Genomic DNA, 19253 nt, shown 5'->3' with positions numbered 1-19253 from the left:
CAAGACCATCCTGGCTAACACGGTGAAACCCCGTCTCTACTAAAAATACAAAAATTAGCCGGGCGTGGTGGTGGGTGCCTGTAATCCCAGCTACTCGGGAGGCTGAGGCAGGAGAATGGCGTGAACCCAGGAGGCGGAGCTTGCAGTGAGCCGAGATCGCGCCACTGCACTCTAGCCTGGGCGACAGAGCGAGACTCTGTCTCAAAAAAGAGAGGAAAAAAAAAGGTACCTCTCAAGCAACGCATTTGATATCAACAGTTTTTTCTGAGACAGTACTGAGATAGAAATCCCCTCTAGTTCTTAGAACTAAATCCAAGAATCTTTGTATTTCTCCTTCATGACTTGAAGTGGCTTCTTTTCTAATAAATTTAGTTCCGTGTCCTGAAACCAGGGTGGGTACAGCTTCTCTAAAATGGATGAAAAAATCAAGTCACATGACAGGGCCTGAAGAGGGAAATGATTTTTGCAACATAACCAAATTTAAATTCTGCTTTGGCTGTTAAAAACCAGAAGGAGAAGAGGTAAAGAAAAAGCAAAGGCAAGTGGAGACAGTTTGAGTGCTGGGTTCTTCAGGTTTTCAATTCCTTTCTGCCCTGTTGGCTTTGACTTCATTCTCATAATTAGGTCTATTCAATGGAAGCAGAAATAAATCTATGGGACACGCTAATATTAGCCAGGAAGCACGATTTGTTGAAAAATGAGGATGAGATAAAGGGGTTAGGTGCCTTTAGTTACTAAATTCCACGGTTGGCAAAAGCTATTCATCCATCGGTGACAACCACAGCTGTCGTGGCCTCCCTACAGCCATGTTTTGTTGGGCTCAGCCTTGAGATCCTGGTTTGTGACGTCCCACTCTCCATCGTATACACCTGAGCACTCTTCGATAGAACCCTGTGAGCTCCAGAACACACAAGAAAAGGCACCGAACAGAACTGTCCCAGAGCAGGCATTAGTTTTTCTTCTGCTACCTACCCAGACACTCAGACTACGAACTCGGTGCCGTTTGCTGGGCTGTCGACACCATGGACAGCTCTTCAGGCGCCACCTGGTTGGCTCGGCGAGCCGACCGTCCCAAGCCCTCCCTCCTCTCCCGTCAGGCCCGTGGGGGCGGCAGGGGGTGGTCCTGACGCCCAGCTTGGGGAGCAGCAATACGCAGCCCCCCAAGCTTTTCTCCGGAGTCCCTTCCCGGCGCTCACGCTCTGAAGAGCCCACGCAAAAGGACAAAGGAGGCCAGATCTTCCCTCTCCCTGCACCCCCGGCGGTGGGATCGCAGCTCTGCCTGGGGACGGCCGCAGGAGGCAAACGTCGCTGGAGGCTGAGGCTGGGGCCGCCAGCGGGTGCCAGGCCTGGCCGGTCGGCGCAGAGTGGGCGTGGTCTCCCTCCTGACGCCCCGCCCCTTCCCTCGCGAGGGGTGGATCTTCCGCCCCCAGCCGGGGCGCAATGCGGAAGAGATGGGCATGCTGGAGCGGAAGTGACGCTCCCGGCGGCTGTGGCGGCGGCTGCGGGAGAAGGAGGAGGAGGAGCCGGAGGAAGAGGTGAGCAAGCCGGCGGGGGGCGGGGAGCGGCTGCGGCCAGACCCACCGGCAGCCGGGCGGGAGGACGCCTCCAAGACCAGTCTCTGCCTCCGCAGCCTCAGCGGGAGCGGTGAGGGGCGACCGCGAGCAGCCGGGGTGCGGGAGGACGGGCGGGGTTGTGAGGAGACCACGGGTTGTGCGGGGTGCCGCGTCAGGCTGGGGGCTGTGGTGACAGCGGCTGTCAGCCTGCTCGCGGGAACGAACCGAATCCGCCTGGGCGCCGGAGCATCTCTTCTGGCGCATAAATGGAGGGTTTGGGCTGCTCAGCTCCTCCGTCTCTCCGAGAAGGAGCCGTTTTCCCGGGCAGTCGACTGCCCGGGACCCCCGAGGAGCCCCAGTGGGGTCGGTGCCCCGAGTCGTGACTCTTCCTGGGTGGCCATTCGTATTTATCGGCCCCGCCTGCCGTCCCCCCAGCCGGCGGTAGCCCGGGGCAGGAGAGGCGGCGGTAACCTGTGCCTTTTCCCTTGCCCTTCGTCGCCACCCCCGGGAGAGCCTGTCGCGTAGGATAATCCTTTTCCTCCTCCTGCCCCCTAAGGAGCTTTGAACCAGCCTTGTCACCCTTCCTTCCCATCTCCGCTTCTTTCCCCTCGAAGGAACTGCTTGAAGTTTCCAAATAGGTTCCTTTTCAACGTAGTGACAGATCTTGAAGCAGGAAGCTGATAAACAACTCCGGACGAAATACGCTCAAAATTTTTCCTTTCAGTAAGCATAAATTAAACGAGAAACTCAGCCAGACCGTTGATTGACTTACAGTGCTAAAACCTTGTCTTGCCTTGGTATGAGAATTGGTAGCTTTTCCTCTTGCTTTTTGGTAAAACTAAGTGACGACTTATCTTTTGGAGAAAGCCATTTTCTCCCTGAGTTGTCTGTTTTTTCCCACCCCAACCCCCCATCAAAACCTGGCAGGGAGGGACTTTTGGATGCTTTGCAGTCCTTGCTGCAGAAGGAAACATCAGCTTCATTTGCTTTGCTTTGCTTGGTTTTCACAGGGCTGCCTCCGAAGAAAAGAGAATGGCGTTCAGTAAAGGATTCCGGATCTATCACAAATTGGATCCCCCACCTTTCAGCCTCATAGTGGAAACTAGGCATAAGGAAGAATGTCTCATGTTCGAGTCTGGGGCTGTCGCCGTGCTCTGTAAGTCATCTGTTAGAGCCCAATTTGTCATGGTCTCTGTTTTGATTTGAAACAATTCAGATGCAACCATTTTTTAGAAAAGAGCCCGACAACCCTTTCACTGTATTTCCTCTAGCAGATTATGCTTGTATTTCCTTTTAATCAAACTTATTTTCCTGCAAACTTTTTGTTAACAGGTTTTTGTTGAGGGGGTGCAGGGAGATGCAGGTTTTGGTTGCAGGATTTTGCTTTCTTGGGTTCTGCTGCTGCTTCTAAAAGTAAATGTTTTTTCCAAAGAAATATTGTTTCAGTTTGTATCATATATCACATAAACCCATACAGTGTCTTGCTTGACGTATTTACTGATAGGTCAGTTATAGTAGTAGGTATTATCTAATATTATCCAATATTGTTGGAGTATTTCTGTTACGGCCGTTATGTTTTCATTAAGGGAATTGTAAACAACCTCTAGATTTTCATGTGAGATACATGATTGATTTTATATTTTTAAAAGTATTTTGATAGTCTAATTTAAAGAAAAGGACTGTTGTACCACAAGAAAAATAGATAGTAAAGTTTGAGTTATTTTAGGGGCAGATGGATGAGATTAAAATTAATTTGAATACTATGTGTCTTTCTTAATGTAAGATGTGCCAGGTGTGGGGGCTCACGCCTGTAGTCCCAGCACTTTGGGAGGCCAAGAGGGGCTGATGGCTTGAGGCGGGGAGTTTGAGACCAGTCTGGGCAGCGTGGTGAAACCCTTTCTGTACAAAAAATACAAAAAGTAGTCTGGCCTCGTCGTGTGCACCTTTAGTCCCGGCTACTTGGGAGGCTGAGGTGGGCAGATTGATTGAGTCTGGAAGGTCGAGACTGCAGTGAGCCTTGATCTCGCCACTGTGCTCCAGCTTGGGCAACACAGTGATCTATTTCAAAAATTAAAAAAAAAAAAAAAAGTATATGATTATATATACACATATATATGATTTAGGCAGATAATCCTAGTGTTAGGATTAGTTTAGTTACTGATTATATCTTTATAAATTAAAAATAGTGTTTGAAAGGCGTACTTACAAGTATAAGCCCTTAAATATCTTAAACTACTAAGCTTTCTCCAGCCTCAATAAATGAAGAGCATAAGACCTCACTCTTTGCATGTAGAATATTAATGTCAGTTAAAGTGTTAACTTGACTAAATAGTATAATTGCATCTTGATGGGGAAAAAGATAGTGACATAATGAAAAGTCTTAAGCAAAGAACAGTGTATAAGAAATATATATTTGGTACCTATATTTTTTGAATGAAGGAGAAGGGGCTCTAGGTCTTCCAAGAAATAAGTATAAATAATATTGGCTATACTCAATCAGTATGGACTTAATTGCTTCAAGTTGTTTTTTGTATTTAAACTATACCTTGGTACAGTATTAATTTCCATTGCATATATTTTTATACTACAAGTAGAATTCTTATACTGATGAATTCTGAATTAAAATATTGGGGGGGTGGGTGGGGCGAATGTTTGTTTTTGTATGGGAAGCATTTTTCAGCTGCTTGTGTTTTTTGGTGACGTTACCTGACTTACTAATCTTGTATAAATTCTAAATGTTTCTTTAATTATGATTACTCATAATAGCAAGTCAAATATTCAGCTACAAACTGTGTATTACTTATAGTTTTTAGAATTATTGCTATACTTTACTCCAAGGTTAGGAAACCTAAGAATAATCATATTTCCAAAACCTCCAGCAGCCATCTTTTATGCCAAATAATGGTTTGTTTTTACCAAAAGGCCCTAAAACATTTATTTTGGCATTAATGTGCATTCTAAGGAGAAAGAATATTAAAATATTGTCTAAGCTTTTCTATTTTCATTAGATTTAGACTATGCGAGTAATTCAGAAAAAAAATGTTGGAATATTGACTCCTTCTGTAAAGCTAACATAAATGGATGTCTAATCTCTTGGAATGTCATTATCTTTCCTACTATAAACTTTACAGTAATACTTAAAATATTAATATTTAAGAGCTAACAAACCTTCTTAAGTCATTTGACTTTTAAAATTAATTTGGCCTTCATTTTGGAGTGATACCAAGGTTTGTATTGTGCTGTACAGTGTTCACTTTTAAAATTTTCACACTTTAAAAATGCCTGTTGTATTCAGAAGCTATGCTTGGAAAATATCAATGTGTTCTCTTCATCTTCAATAATCCCAGCTCCCTGAATTTCAGTGCATTCTGCATGTTCATCTACGTGAAGAATCTTCTAAAATCATGTTTTTTCTTTGTTTGTTTGCTTGTTTGTTTTTTGAGACAGGGTCTCACTCTCTTGCCCAGGCTGGAGTGGCGTGATCTCGGCTCACTGCAACCTCCACCTCCTGGGTTCAAGTGGTTCTCCCGCCTCGGCCTCCCAAGTAGCTGGAATTATAGGCGTGTGCCACCACGCCTAGCTAATTTTTGTATTTTTAGTAGAGACAGGGTTTCACCATGTTGGCCAGGCTGGTCTTGAACTCCTGACCTCAGGTGATTCGCTTGCCTCAGCCTCCCAAAGTGCTGGGATTACAGGCGTGAGCCACTGTGCCCGGCCCTAAAATCATTTTTTATATTAAAGCAAAGTGTAACCCTGTTTTTCACCAAGATTAAGTTTATACTCCTCAACCTATCATTTGTCCAGTGTTGATCTCCTTTAAGGAGATCTGGTGTTTCCTCAGTGCCTTCCCAAGCACCATGCTCTTTTCAGCTTCATCATACTGTTGCTTTTTACACCTTCTTCCTCCAAGACAGCTAGAGTGCTGCTTCTCTAATCTGAGCCTGTCAGTCCCACTGAGGTCCTACTCAGGTCTTCTTCCTTCATAAGACTCTGCCCCAACCACTCCAGCTCACCTTTATCTCTACCTTCTCTTCATTTCTCTAGAACTTACTCTGTATCACAAGGTGCATACTTCTTTTTTGCTTTTATTTTTTGAGACAGGGTCTTGTTCTGTCACCCAGGCTGGAGTGCAGTGGCATGATCACGGCTCACTGTAATTGAACTCCCTGGAACTCCCAGGCTCAATTGATCCTCCTGCCTCAGCCTCCTGATTAGCTGGGACTACAGGCGCATACCACTATGCCGAGATAACTTTTTTCGTATTTTTTTGTAGATAGGGGGTTTCCTCATGTTGTCCTGCTGATCTCAAACTCCTGGGTTCATGGTCTCCACCTGCCTCAGGCTCCCAAAGTGTTGGGATTACAGGCGTGAGCCCCTGCTCCCAGCCAAGACGCATACTTTTTATGTGCTAGTTTTGTTGTTGTCTAAATGCTCATATGTAGGTGTTTTTCTTGGAAATGGGTGGTGGAAGTGACCCTAGCAGGACTTGGTCTTTATGTACACAAAGTTCCTAATTTCAAGTCTCTACTTGCCCTGGCTTTACTTTAAAAAGTAAATTTTAAACAGACATTTTAGTCAGCATACAGTGTTGAGGATTGGCAATCACTTAATTTTCTTGGCTTTTGCTGAAGTGCCATGAGATACCAAACATGAAATTTTATCTTTCATATTATTAGCACATACCAAAAGGTTGCAAGTAAAAATACAATGAAAATAGTCTCAGACCATGGATCCCCTTAGGGACCCAAGTGTTCACTAATGCAGCCTCAAGACTTTGTCTTTATGTCGATAGGATTCTAAGCTTAAATCAGTCATGATGTTATGACATTATCAGTGTTATAGTCACCTGGACAACTTTTACAAATACTACTGTCTGGGCTCCAGCCCCCTGGATATTCTAATATAATTAGATTGTGATGCTCATTTCTGAGCAGAGTGTATATAGGCCTTTCTATGATAGATTAGGGGATTGCTTTTTTTTGGCTTGCAGATTTTATCCAAAATAACCATGTTTCCAGAATTTTGATGCTGTTGTCTTTTATGGGGCTACTAAGTAGTTTTCTTGAAACTCTCAGGCTGAACCAAGTGCTAATACTCTTGTAGCACTTTGAGTATAGTGCCTTCATATCATATGGAATTGTGCTCGGGTCCTGTGTCTGGATGCCACACTCCTTGAGGAAAAGACTTATGTGTCTTAGTAATATTTGCAGTCTTAGTGCTTAGTGTAGTGTTTTACTCATACTTGAAGAAAATGTGATTATTAAATGAATGACAGCAAGGGAAAGACTAACGTAGATTACAAAGTTGATAAACATGCAGTTATTATGTTTGAAAATATGAGATATTTTTCTGTAAATTTTTGTTGTTGTTTTTTGAGCAGAGTCTTGCTCTGTTGCTGAGGCTGGAGTGCAGTGGTATGATCTCGGTGCACTGCAACCTCCACCTCCTGGGTTCAAGTGATTCTCGTACCTCAGCTTCCTGAGTAGCTGGGACTACAGGCGCACACCAACATGCCCAGCTAATTTTTGTATTTTTAGTAGAGATGGGGCTTCGCCATGTTGACCAGGCTGATCTGAACTCCTGAACTCAAGTGATCCACCTGTCTTGGCCTCCCAAAGTGCTGGGATTATAGGCGTGAGCCACCAAGCCCAGCCCTATCAAACTTATTGCATATACATACATACATACATATGTGTGTCTATATATATATATATGTTTTTTTTTTTTCTTTGAGACAGAGTTTCGTTCTTGTTGCCCAGGCTGGAGTGCGATGGCACGATCTCGGCTCACCGCAACCTCCCCTTCCCAAGTTCAAGTGATTTTCCTGCATCAGCCTCCCAAGTAGCTGGGATTAGAGGCATGTGCCACCATGCCCAGCTAATTTTGTATTTTTAGTAGAGACAGGGTTTCTCCATGTTGGCCAGGCTGGTCTTGAACTCCCGACCTCAGGTGATCCGCCCGCCTTGGCCTCCCAAAGTGCTGGGATTACAGGCATGAGTCACTGCACCTGGCCTATTTCCTATATTTTTAAGAATTGTTATCTGACTGAACTGCTGATATAAAAGACATATATTACACATTATTTAGATTTGTTATTGACAAATCCTATTGGAAATAACTATTAACCACATTATTAAGGTTCTTCTGAAATGCCAGTTTGAAATGTCTATGATAAATGTTTATTATTTCTATAAGTACTATTAATTTGTTTCAAAATTACTTTTTTTTTTTTTTTTTTCCCAAGATGATGTCTTGCTCTGTCACCCAAGTTGGAGTACAGTGGTGCGATCTTGACTCACTACAGCCTCCGCCTCCTGGGTTCAAGCAGTTCTCCTGCCTCAGCCTCCTGAGTAGCTGGGACCACAGGCGCCCCCCACCACACCCAGCTAATTTTTCTGTATTTTTAGTAGAGACGGGGTTTCACCATGTTGGCCAGGCTAGTCTCGAACTCCTGACCTTGTGATCCACCCACCTCGGCTTCCCAAAGTGCTGAGATTATAGGCGTGAGCCACCACGCCCGGCCTTCAAAATTACCTGTTTAAAATAGAAAATAATTTCATTATTTATTTCTTCTGTTGCGTTTATTTATTTAAAACACTTTTTAAAAAGTTCTTACCCTTAGATAACAGTTAATATGTTTTTTAGGAGTGTACCCATTTTTAGCATTACTCAGTTTTGAAAAGTATTTGTACAGCAAATGTTTGATTAAATTGCAATTTGATGTCTTTGGAATAGTGGTTCAGTGTAGCTTTGAGCTCTGTGACTAGTTTGCTGCATCTACCAGTTTAAGCAGCTTGTGTGATGGTTAGCAAGTTATGAACAGGTACATATTTTTTTCCTGGAAACAGTTTATTAAGAGATAAAAATGTTTCTCAGCTTTGTGTACAATTCATTGTTCTGTCTTTCTCCAGTTTACACACACATACACAAAGACTGTCATAGGAGAAGGACAAGCCGTCAGTCTGACATACACATGCATTAAATTCACAATTTCAATATTTTACAGCCCATCTCAGGCTTCAATAAAGTGAATGATTCATTTCATAATTATATCCTAAATAGAAGATGGAGTAAAGAAAAGGTCAACATATGGGAAATGGAGGATAACTCTAAAAACGGAAGTTATGGATCTCTACGTAAAAGATGGGGATGTGAGGTGGCGCCATGGATTCCTAACTCTTAAAGCTTTTGCTCTTTTCCATATTACATGCTAGCATGGGAGTAAGGATGAATTGCTTTTATCTGTCTAATGGTAAAATTACTTTCAGGCTTTTCAAGTAGCATAATTTGAGTCAGATTAGGACTCAAATCACGCATTTTATAAATAGCAAGGCCATATCACTGGACCTGGTTTTCCTCCAGGTTGTCCATATGAGATTCTTTGTCTACCTAATTTTTTCTTACAACATAAGTCATAATACTATATATAATACTAAATATAAGTCAAAATACTATAGGACGATATTCTGAGATCTTTATTACAGAATATGGAATATCCTCTCTTTTCTATAAAACTGCATAAAGGACTAATCATAGTGAAATGATAATGGCTACCACTTACTGGAAGCTTATTCTGCCAGTCACAACATTAAGCCAGAGGTTTTTAAACTTCATTGTTTTATGGTGACCTTATTATCTCATTAAGTATTTTTTGTTTTTGTTTTTGTTTATTTTGTTTTTTGTTTTTTGTTTTTTTTGAGAGAGTTTCGCTCTTGTTGCCCAGGCTGGAGTGCAAGGGTGCGATTTCAGCTCACTGCAACCTCTGCCTCCTGGGTTCAAGCAGTTCTCCTGCCTCAGCCTCCCAAGTAGCTGAGATTACAGGTATGTGGCACCACGCCCGGCTAATTTTGTGTTTTTAGTAGAGACGGGGTTTCTCCATGTTGGTCAGGCTGGTCTTGAACTCCTGACCTCAGGTGATCCGCCCGCCTCGGCCTTCCAAAGTCCTGGGATTACAGGCGTGAGCCACTGTGCCTGGCCTCGTTAAGTTTTTCACAACGCGCCTAGGCCGCAAACAATACTTAATAGTTCTGTTTATTAAATAGTTAGGTCCAATAAAATATTTATGTCCCAACAACTTTTGTAGCTGTTCAAAAAAAAAGTGCAGAAAAAATAGAACATTTATTTTCTTCATAAATAACCACAGTTTACTAATGAAATGTGTGTGCTTGTTGAGCACTGAGCACTAAATAGCTTTTCTTTCTTTTTTTTTTTTTTTTTTTTTTAAGATGGAGTTTTACTCTTGTCACCCAGGCTGGAGTGCAATGGCACGGTCTCGGCTCACTGCAACCTCTGCCTACTGGTTCAAGCAATTCTCCTGCCTCAGCCTCTCAAGTAGCTGGGATTACAGGCACCCGCTACCACACCTGGCTAATTTTTGTATTTTTAGTAGAGATGGGGTTTCACCATGTTGACCAGGCTGGTCTCGAACTCCTGACCTCAGGTGATCTGCCCACCATGGCCTCCCCGAAGTGCTGGGATTACGGGCGTGAGCCACTGCTCCCAGCCTGAATAGCTTTTCAAACCTTGGAACAGAGTGCACTGCCATCCTCATTTCCTGTTCCACATTGATTTTCAAGTGACCCTTGCTTTTATCACAGCAACCAGCAAAAACCCAGTTTCACTAATATATATCATCCAAGGAATGCACTGCAATCTAATATGACAACTCTGAAGCACCGCAGGTTAATAGTTTGGCTGGTTTCCAGCATGTGTTGAGAATCTCAGTGTTTCCTTCTGTTTAAAATATGCAGCTTCCCTGGGAGTTTGCTGTAGTGCCGTGGGGCATCTTAGCACACAGTTCAGGAGATGTGGCATTTGACACACTTTATTTCATTCAGTTCAGATTGTGCTTTTATCCACATTTCAGAGATTTGGAAACTGAAGATTGGAAAGATAACTGCTCCAATGACATAGTCCTACCATTTAATTTTTTTTACTGTAATTATTGTTAGTGCTGTTGTGAGGCTATTGTATTACCGTATATTGTGTGGCTATTATTTTCAGGGGTGGGGAATCAAGTGTAAAAATAAGGGAAGGCGTTAAGGTTAAGAGTGTAATTGGTAGCATTTTCTAATGAGGGAACTGTACACTTGTGTTTTTCCCTACAAACTGTTAACATATTAATATATTAGAGGAGAAAGTATGGTTTAATTTACAGTAAAGTCATTAAAAACAAACTTTCTTTCCTGGGCCAAGTTAAATGTCAGGTTCTAGACTTTTGGATAAATGTAGTAGGTGGTAATGCCAAACAGTGTGTATAGTTTGTTTTTTTTTTTAAATTGCCAAACGCTGTCAAAGTGATTGCCCTTTAGATAAGTTGCAGTGCCCTGTCTCTTTTAAAGAAAAATTTGCAAGTTGAGGGAAGAAGTGACTTTTTATAGTTGACTTTTTCAGCAGAGAAATCATGAAATTTAGACTTGTTATATATCACTTTATGTTAGGGTTGCAAAAATTCATTTTCTTTTTATAAATACCTTTGGAAGGTGCATATTTATTTTCTTTTTTTTTTTTCTTATGTGCCCCTGTAATCTGAGGAATGTATGTATTTAATACAAAGTAACTTAAATGTCAACTCTTTAAAAAGAAAATCAGCCAAACTTTTTTATTCTGGGTTGGTAGTAGGATTGACCTAGGGTCAAACCAGTAGTTAGTTCTTAAGTGCTTTCATTTCTTCACCACTTAACTTTGCTATGAGGAAATAGAAAGGAAAGGCAGAACTTCCACTCTCACTGAATAGTAAAAACTCTGTGACTTTTTATTACATCATCTCAGGTCTATCAGATGTTCTAATTTGTCCTATAAAATATAAGTAACTCAGGACTATAACAGGAGTTCTGACCATAGTGGAGTAACAGGAACTAGATTTACCTTCCTACCCTAATTAACAACAACAGAATGAACAAAATACATGGAATGATTTGCAGACCTTAAACAAAAGGCAGCACAAGATGCTGACCCCTGAGAGAAGGGAAACAAATGAGGTGGGCTTTATGAATGCTCCAGCTTACTGCCTGGAGAGCTTCCAGGCCACAGCAGCAGAAGAGTCACTCAAACAAAGCTTGACAGGATTCCTGAGTAGGGAATATGGGGAGGCCAAGGCAGCCAGAATCTCAAGGCTGTGTACTAGAGATGAGACAGTTGTACAAAGAGCTCCAGAGATCTGTAGAGGACTCCGTTTGAGACTTCAGCTCAGTGCTGCTCGGTGCCAGTGTGTAAGGAAACCATTTGAGGCAGGGAAAGAATCATCAAAAAGGAGTAGGCAGAAAAATTTCTGGAGCTCACACAGGGCTGGGAATAGTTCATGTTTAACAACCAGAGTGGAGAAGTCCTGCATGGAGAATTGGGTTGAGTACTGAAAAGGGTATACTGCTTCAGTAAAGGGGCAAAGTAGTCCTAGACTAAATTCCACTCCAGCCCTCCCTAACAAAGCTTAAAAGCAAGACCCAAAGGGATGCCACTGTTTCCAAGTAACTGAACTTCCAAACTACTGTATCCCAGAACGAAGTTTAAGAATATTTATAGGAATATAGGAAAATATACCTCATAAGGAGCAAAGTCAAATGTAGAAACAGATGCTGTAATAGACAAGGACATTAAAACAGCTATTATAAATATACTCCATATGTTCAACAAGTAGAGGAAAAAATGAACCTGTTAAAAAGAGATATGAAAAATATGAAAGAGGCCAGGTGTGGTGGCTTACACTGTTAATCCCAGCACTTTGGGAGGCCGAGGTGGGCGGATCACCTGAGATCAGGTGTTCAAGACCAGCCTGGCCAGCATGGTGAAACCCCATCTCTACTGAAAATACAAAGCCAGGCGTGGTGGCAGGCACCTGTAATCCCAGCTACTCGAGAGGCTGAGGCAGGAGAATTACTTGAACCCAGGAGGTGGAGGTTGCAGTGAGCCAAGAGCATGCCATTGCATTCCAGTCTGGGCAACAGAGCAAGACTCCGTCTCTAAAAAAAAAAAAAAAGTGAAAGACCCAAATTAGACTTCTAGATGTGATAGGGATTACTATATTAGGCATTGTAGAAGAAATGATTGGCAAACTTGAAGACATAGTAATAGAAACTGTCCAAAATAAAATACAGAGAGATAAAAAGGCTAAAATAAATAAATACACAGAGCATCAGTGAACTGCAGGACGACTTCCAGTGACCCAATGTACATGAATATGTGGATCCCAGAAAGAAGGTGGTAGGGAAGAAAAATACTTGAAGAAATAATAGCTGGCAATTTTGCAGATTTGTTGAAAGCTATGAATCCACATATCCAAGAAGCTAAATGAACACAAAGCAGAACACTATACCCAAATACATGATCAAATTACTGTTTGCCAATGATGCAGAGAAGATCTTAAAAGTAGCCCAAGGAAGAAAAGACACACATTTACAGAAGAGTGAAGATAAGAATGATAGTAGACTTTTTTTTACAATCCAAGCCAGAGAACATTGGGAACATCTTTAAAGTACTGGAAGGAAGAAACCAAACCAAACCATTCACCTAGAGTTTTGTACCCAACCACAAATGAAGATGTAAAGACTTTTCAGACATTCGAAGGTTGAAAAAATATAAGCTAATTATAATGACTAGCAGTTTAATATTATAGTATTACCTTTCTTAGCATCCAATACCAACATTTTCAAAACTTTTGAGATTGTAAAGTCTGAATCAGTGACATTTTGAAAGAAGCATACAAAGTGAAAGAAGCAATAAAGAGTGGAATGGGCCAGTGCAATTGGTTAGCCTTGTAGAGTATCAAAAGGAAATATTGTTTTAAAAATTGCGTATCATATTTTTACTGGTGACAATTAAAATTTGCTTGAGTGTTTTAATGGTTGTTAATAAGAATTTGTATTTTATCTTTTCCCAGCTTAAATAGAGTTTATAAATATAAGCCATTGCTGATCTGTAGTGTTACATATGTGAGCACATGCATTCACATTAGGTTGCATTTCATAGCTACTGAAGCAAATGACTGAATGATTTGGCACTTGGAGAAAATAAATTTGGCATTTGGAGAGATGTATAAATTCTTCTTGGTTGGATACACATTACTTCCTCAGTTCAGAGTGAAAAAATTTTAGACCCTTGAAATTCCTGGATAATTCTGGGCCAACTGAGTCAGTGAAAAGAAAAAAATTTTAAAAAAACTTTATTGTCCCAAAACATTAAATATTTCTATATGTTAAATGTACTTATTAAAATTTTGTGTTTCTATTTCATTATAGTCTTATTTAACTTTTTATATATAAAGGTGTGTTTACTAAATAACTAGCTCTTAGCAATAAATATTTATTATGAGTTATGTTTCATTCTGTTTACTAGTGGACCATAGGATTGCTGTAGTCTCTTGAATGTGTTGCTGAAATATAGATAAACAAAATCATTTACTATCCTGTGGACCATGTGTGAACTATAAGTAGAATGAATCTTCTTTTTTTAATTTTTTTTTTTTTTTTGAGACAGAGTCTCACTTTGTTGCCCAGGCTGGAGTGCAGTGGCATGATCTTGGCTCACTGTAACCCCAACCTCCTGGGTTCAAGTGATTCTCCTGCCTCAGCCTCCTGAGTAGCTGAAATTACGGGTGTGCGCCACCATGCCCAGCTGATTTTTGTATCTCTTTATTAGAGACAGTGTTTCACCTTACTGGCCAGGCTGGTCTCGAACTCCTAACATCAAGTGATCCACCTGCCTCAGCTCCCCAAAGTGCCGGGGTTACAGGCGTGAGCCACTGTGCCCGGCCTCTTTTAGTTTTTATTTTTAAATTCCAGAATCTTATAATTAAGTAAATTTCTAGCTGTTTGTACCTTAGTGCTCATTAGTTGTCTGTCCTTGGTTAGCATTGGGAATATATCTTTGGCCTATCTTGTTCCCAGTTTTATCAGTTCTCTTAGAGAATGGGGTAGAAAGTATAGTTTTCAGATTTTTAGTTGTGGCAAAGTGACGTGGGATTGATACAGAGCTGGGTTGAATAATTACGTTGGATGACACAATTGAGATCCAGCTTTTTGAAACTCAGATAATGGGTTAGAACCCACAAAAGGAAAATGCACTTCCCCTTGCACTGGATTGAGTGTTTGTGTATTCCTGAACCAAAAATGACTATTGAGATATCATGTGCTGTTTGGAAAAGGTAGATCATTGACAGAAGAAGGTAGAAATTTCTGTGATTTCCATAGTATCACAAACTGTTTGGTGGCTACCAAATGAGGAAGAGTTGGAATAGGTACTGTATTGATGGTCTTATCAACCACTGCATATCCTCAAACCTGATCTTTCCTTCAGTCTCCCTTATCTCAATGGATTGCACTCCATCTACCAAGTTGTTTCAAACAACTTAAGAATCATCCTCAACACCTCTTCCCCTCACATTTCACACATTCTCTCTATTACCAAGTCTAATCAATTCCTCTCTTAATTTTCTTGAGATTCCGAGCAACCGCCTCCGTTTAGCTGGCTCTGTTTCAAACAAGACGCTGTTGTCTCTTTCATGGATCATTACAATTGTCTCCTTAACTGGTCTCTCTGCTTCTACTTACCACACCTACACCCCAGTCTTTTAAAAAACACAATTTAGTCTTATTATTCCCCTGCCTAATACTCTTCAGTGATTGACCACTGAAGTTAAAATCTAAACTCTAAGATGACCTACAATAAAATCGAGTTTCTGCTTCCCTCTTCAACCTGTTACCACTTTACCTCTTGGTTTCTATGTTCCAACCTCATTGGCCGCCTTTCAGTTCTGAATGTACCAAATTCTTTCTGGCGTCAGGGTCTTTACATATGCTGTTCTACTGCTCAAATGTATTCTTTTTTAATAATAAGCTTTTTAAATTATAGTACATGTAGAAAAGTATATTAATCTTAAACATACAACTTGATATATTATTATAGAATGAACATACCCTTATTACCACAACTGGGTTGAGAAATAGAACATTATTACTAGCATACCAGAGAGCTTTCCAGAGAATAATCCCCTCATGTTCCTTCCCAGTTATCTTTATTATGATCTTCAAAGATAATCACTATTCAGACCTCTTACATCATAGAATAGTTTTAAGTGTTTTTCAGCTTAACATAAATGGAATCATTCTCTGTGTATTCTTTGGTATCTAGCTTCTTTCACTCAATGAAATCATCCATGTTGATATATGGGAAATCATCCATGTTGTAGCAAGTGGCAGTAGTTTACTCATTTTTGTTGCAGTGTAGTCCATTTTATGAATATTAAAATATTTAGCTGTTTTGTTGACATTTGCTTTATTTCCAGTTTTGCTATTATCAATGACACAAGTATGAACATCCTTGTACATGTTTTTTGGTACATATATGTACACATTTCTGTTGGATATATTCTTAGGAATGGAATTGCTGGATCACAGTATATATGTATGTCACCTGAAACATTTTTATCTCCACTGTTTATTTGGCTAGCCTTCCTGTCTCACTATAAGGGTCACTTCCTCAGTGAGGTTTATTCTAATCATTGTCCTCCTCCAACAAACAATTTTAAATTAGGTTCTCCCATTGTAATCTGTTGGAACTCCATTATAGTACTTACTATAATTTATAATTTTGCATTTGTATGGTTATATAATACCTGTCTTCCTAATCTGATTCCTAAGAAGGTGTCACGGTACTGACTGTTTTTATTCCTACAACCTGGCTAGGGGCCTGGTGCATGGTAGCCATTCAGTAAATACTTCTTGTGTGAATGAATGAAAGTTTTTTTTTTTTTTCCTTAAATGTCACCAAGATTGGAATGTGAAGTTTAAATAGGACATTAATTTAGATAGTTTAATGTCTTTCAGCTGGAATTTTAATTATTTTTATAAGAGGAACCTTTTCCTTTTAAAATAATTTTTCTCTTTATATATGATGAAATGGAAAGAAGCTTTACTGCCAGCTAGTTATGTGATCTTGGATGAATGATCTAATCTCTACTCTTTTTCTTCTGAAAATGAGAAGCTTGGATTACATGATCTCTAGGATGCTCATACAGGAGGTTCTCTGGTTCTATACCAAAGTGCTGTCTGCATGCAAATAAGCTCACCACAAACTGCAGTGCATGCAACCACAGGCAAATTGTGGTTCTAGAGAGATCATTCTAACATGCAGTCTTATTTTTACATTGTTGCTGACCTTCTTTAGCTTAGTCTTCTGTATCAGCTGGGGAAGAACAGTGTATTCTCAGACTGCAAGGTTTGACCCACAGCAGAATGTTGACATTGGATAGTAGCCCCTTCATTTGGATGGCTTTATTATTTAGCTTAAATTATTGTAATTCATCAGAAGTTGGAGAAATTTACATTTAAATTTAATCCCCAAAATACTTTTAAAGTTAAATGAAAGTGAGATTTAAGTTACCTATTGCTCTTGGATAAGAAGTTAATTTTGTTTCTTTTCTGTTCAGTTGTGGAGTTAGCAATGCAGGTGTGATTATCATGTGACAACTATGTTATGTTTAACAAGCCTCTCTTTAGAGCCACAACTCATGAAAATCAAGAAATAGGTTTATGACTATGTCTTCATCTGAATTTTTATAGTTTGATCCTAATAATTATTTGCCTTAAATTCTAATTTGAGAAACGAGGTTGTAATACAACAATGCTGAATAATGCCAGTTATGTCACATGACATAGTATTATAAGTCACTGCTGGGTGCGGTGGCTCACACCTGTAATCCCAGCACTTTGGGAGGCTGAGGCAGGCGGATCACGAGGTCAAGAGATCCAGACCATCCTGGCCAACATGGTGAAACCCTGTTTCTACTAAAAATACAAAAATTAGCTGGGCATGGTGGCGCACGCCTGTAGTCCCAGCTACCCGGGAGGCTGAGGCAGAAGAATCGCTTGAACCCAGGAGGTGGAGGTTGCAGTGAGCCAAGATCACACCACTGCACTCCAGCCTGGTGACAGAGTGAGACTCCATCTCAAAAGAAAAAAAAAAGTAAGTCACTCCAGAAAAAAGCAAAAGGTGGAGGATGTCAAGTAATATGATAGAGCACAATTGATATGTTAAATTTTGATAGAGAACAATTGATATATTTATACTCTGAGTGTTTTCTGTAGTCTATAAGTAGACCACCTCTACCGTTTCTATTTTTGTTACCTTCCAGTAGCTTAAAGAGGAAAAGTTGTAGGTTGGGCCTCCCTTCAGTCATGCATGAATTTGTTTGGTTAAAAGAAGTTTGAAAACATGCACAGAACTAAAATAAGGAAGGAGTTGAGTTATCTGAATTAAGTTGTAGGATATTACTACCTCATGGCTTTATATAGTTTTAAATATTTCCTAACTTCTGTGATAATGAGCAAAAACAAACTTATCATTTTCCAAGGATAGTTTCCATTTTAACAGGTAGAATATTAAAACTAAATTATTTAGGATGAATATAAGGAAAACATTGATGGCAGGGTATAGCAATATTTACCCTTCCTAAGGCCTCCATTCTGGAATTACTAAATCTTCTCTTTCTTAATTTATTATATATTTACTATTTGATGACCGTTTGAGAGCCTTGGGAAGTGTGGGCTATGGGGCCATTCTAAAGATTGTAGGACTTACTAGTCCCTTTGAAGTTTATAAAAGTCCAAATCAGTCAGGTGCAATGGCTCACACTTATAATCCCAGCACTTTGGGAGGTTGAGGCAGGAGAATCACTTGAGCCCAGGGGTTTCAGGTTACAGTGAGCTATGATCATGCCACTGCACTCAGGCTTGGGTGAGAGTGAGAGATCCTGTCTGGGAAAAAAAAAAAAGTTCAAATGTCTATTGAACTTTTGGCTAATGCACTCCTGGTCTAGGATAATTAGAGAAAAGTACTTCTCTGATCCGTTAGAATTCCAGTAGCTTCTGGCTCTCTCAAGATAATTGGCCAGAGTTATCTCTCTCCTTTCTGAATTTATCCAGCATTTCAAAGAATGTAATGAGAATAATTTTTTTAACATTTTATTTGGAGAAATAGTGTAACTGTTACATATGTCACCTAGCCTCCATAATATCAACTCATGGACACTTTTGTTTTTCTATATTTCTACCTACTGTCTCTCCCTCCTTATTTATTTATTTATTTATTTATTTATGTTTTTATTTATTTATTTTGAGAAGGCGTCTTGTTCTGTCACTCAGGCTGGAGTACAGTGATGTAATCTCGGTTCACTGCAACCTCAACCTCCTGGGTTCGAGCTTTTATGCCTTAGCCTTCCAAGTAGCTGGGATTACAGGTGTCTGCAACCATGCCCGGCTAATTTTTGTATTTTTTGTAGTAGAGATGGGTTTTTTACCATGTTGGCCAGGCTAGTCTCAAACTCCTGACCTCAAGTGATCCTCCCACCTCGGCCTCCCAAAGTGCTGGGATTACAGGCATGAGCCACCACGCCCCACCTGATTTCCATTTCTTTTACGTGAAACACATGGCAGTGAGAATTCTGCCAATACTCTTTAAGCATAACGTAAGTACATGAGTTTAATAGGCAGTGTTTTTGGCTGGACACCATGGCTCACGCCTATAATCCCAGCACTTTGGGAGGCCAAGGTGGGAGGATCACCGGAGGTCAGGAGTTCAAGACCAGCCTAGCCAAAATGGTGAAACCCTATCTCTACTAAAAGTAAAAAATTAGCTGGGCGTGTTGATGGGCGCCTGTAATCCCAGCTACTCGAGAGGCTGAGGCAGAATTGCTTGAACCCAGGAGGC

General features: G+C 40.5%; 1 protein-coding gene across 15 annotated transcripts in view; it reads left to right on the top strand.

Annotated features, from left to right (window-relative positions):
• Positions 1-894: 894 nt before the first annotated feature.
• Positions 895-19253, top strand: part of SYNJ1 (synaptojanin 1) — a 99145-nt gene continuing 80786 nt past the window's right edge. For 4 of the 15 annotated variants that reach the window (XR_010125272.1, XM_054468512.2, XM_054468515.2 and 1 more), the window contains exons 1-2: positions 895-1535; positions 2564-2709. Coding sequence is in view for 13 of the 15 variants with exons in the window: in XM_054468512.2 (XP_054324487.2) it covers positions 1441-1535; positions 2564-2709 (241 nt within the window). In the remaining 2 variants the exon portion in view is untranslated. Of the gene's footprint in view, positions 1645-2563; positions 2710-19253 lie in introns of all 15 variants that reach the window. The other 11 variants (XM_054468516.2, XM_063659816.1, XM_054468513.2 and 8 more) reach the window with 6 other exon arrangements.

This window comes from Pongo pygmaeus, chromosome 22, assembly GCF_028885625.2.
Source record: "Pongo pygmaeus isolate AG05252 chromosome 22, NHGRI_mPonPyg2-v2.0_pri, whole genome shotgun sequence".
Lineage (NCBI taxonomy): Eukaryota > Metazoa > Chordata > Mammalia > Primates > Hominidae > Pongo > Pongo pygmaeus.
The sequence above is the reverse complement of the archived record's forward strand: the minus strand, read 5'-3'. Positions and strand labels throughout refer to the sequence as shown.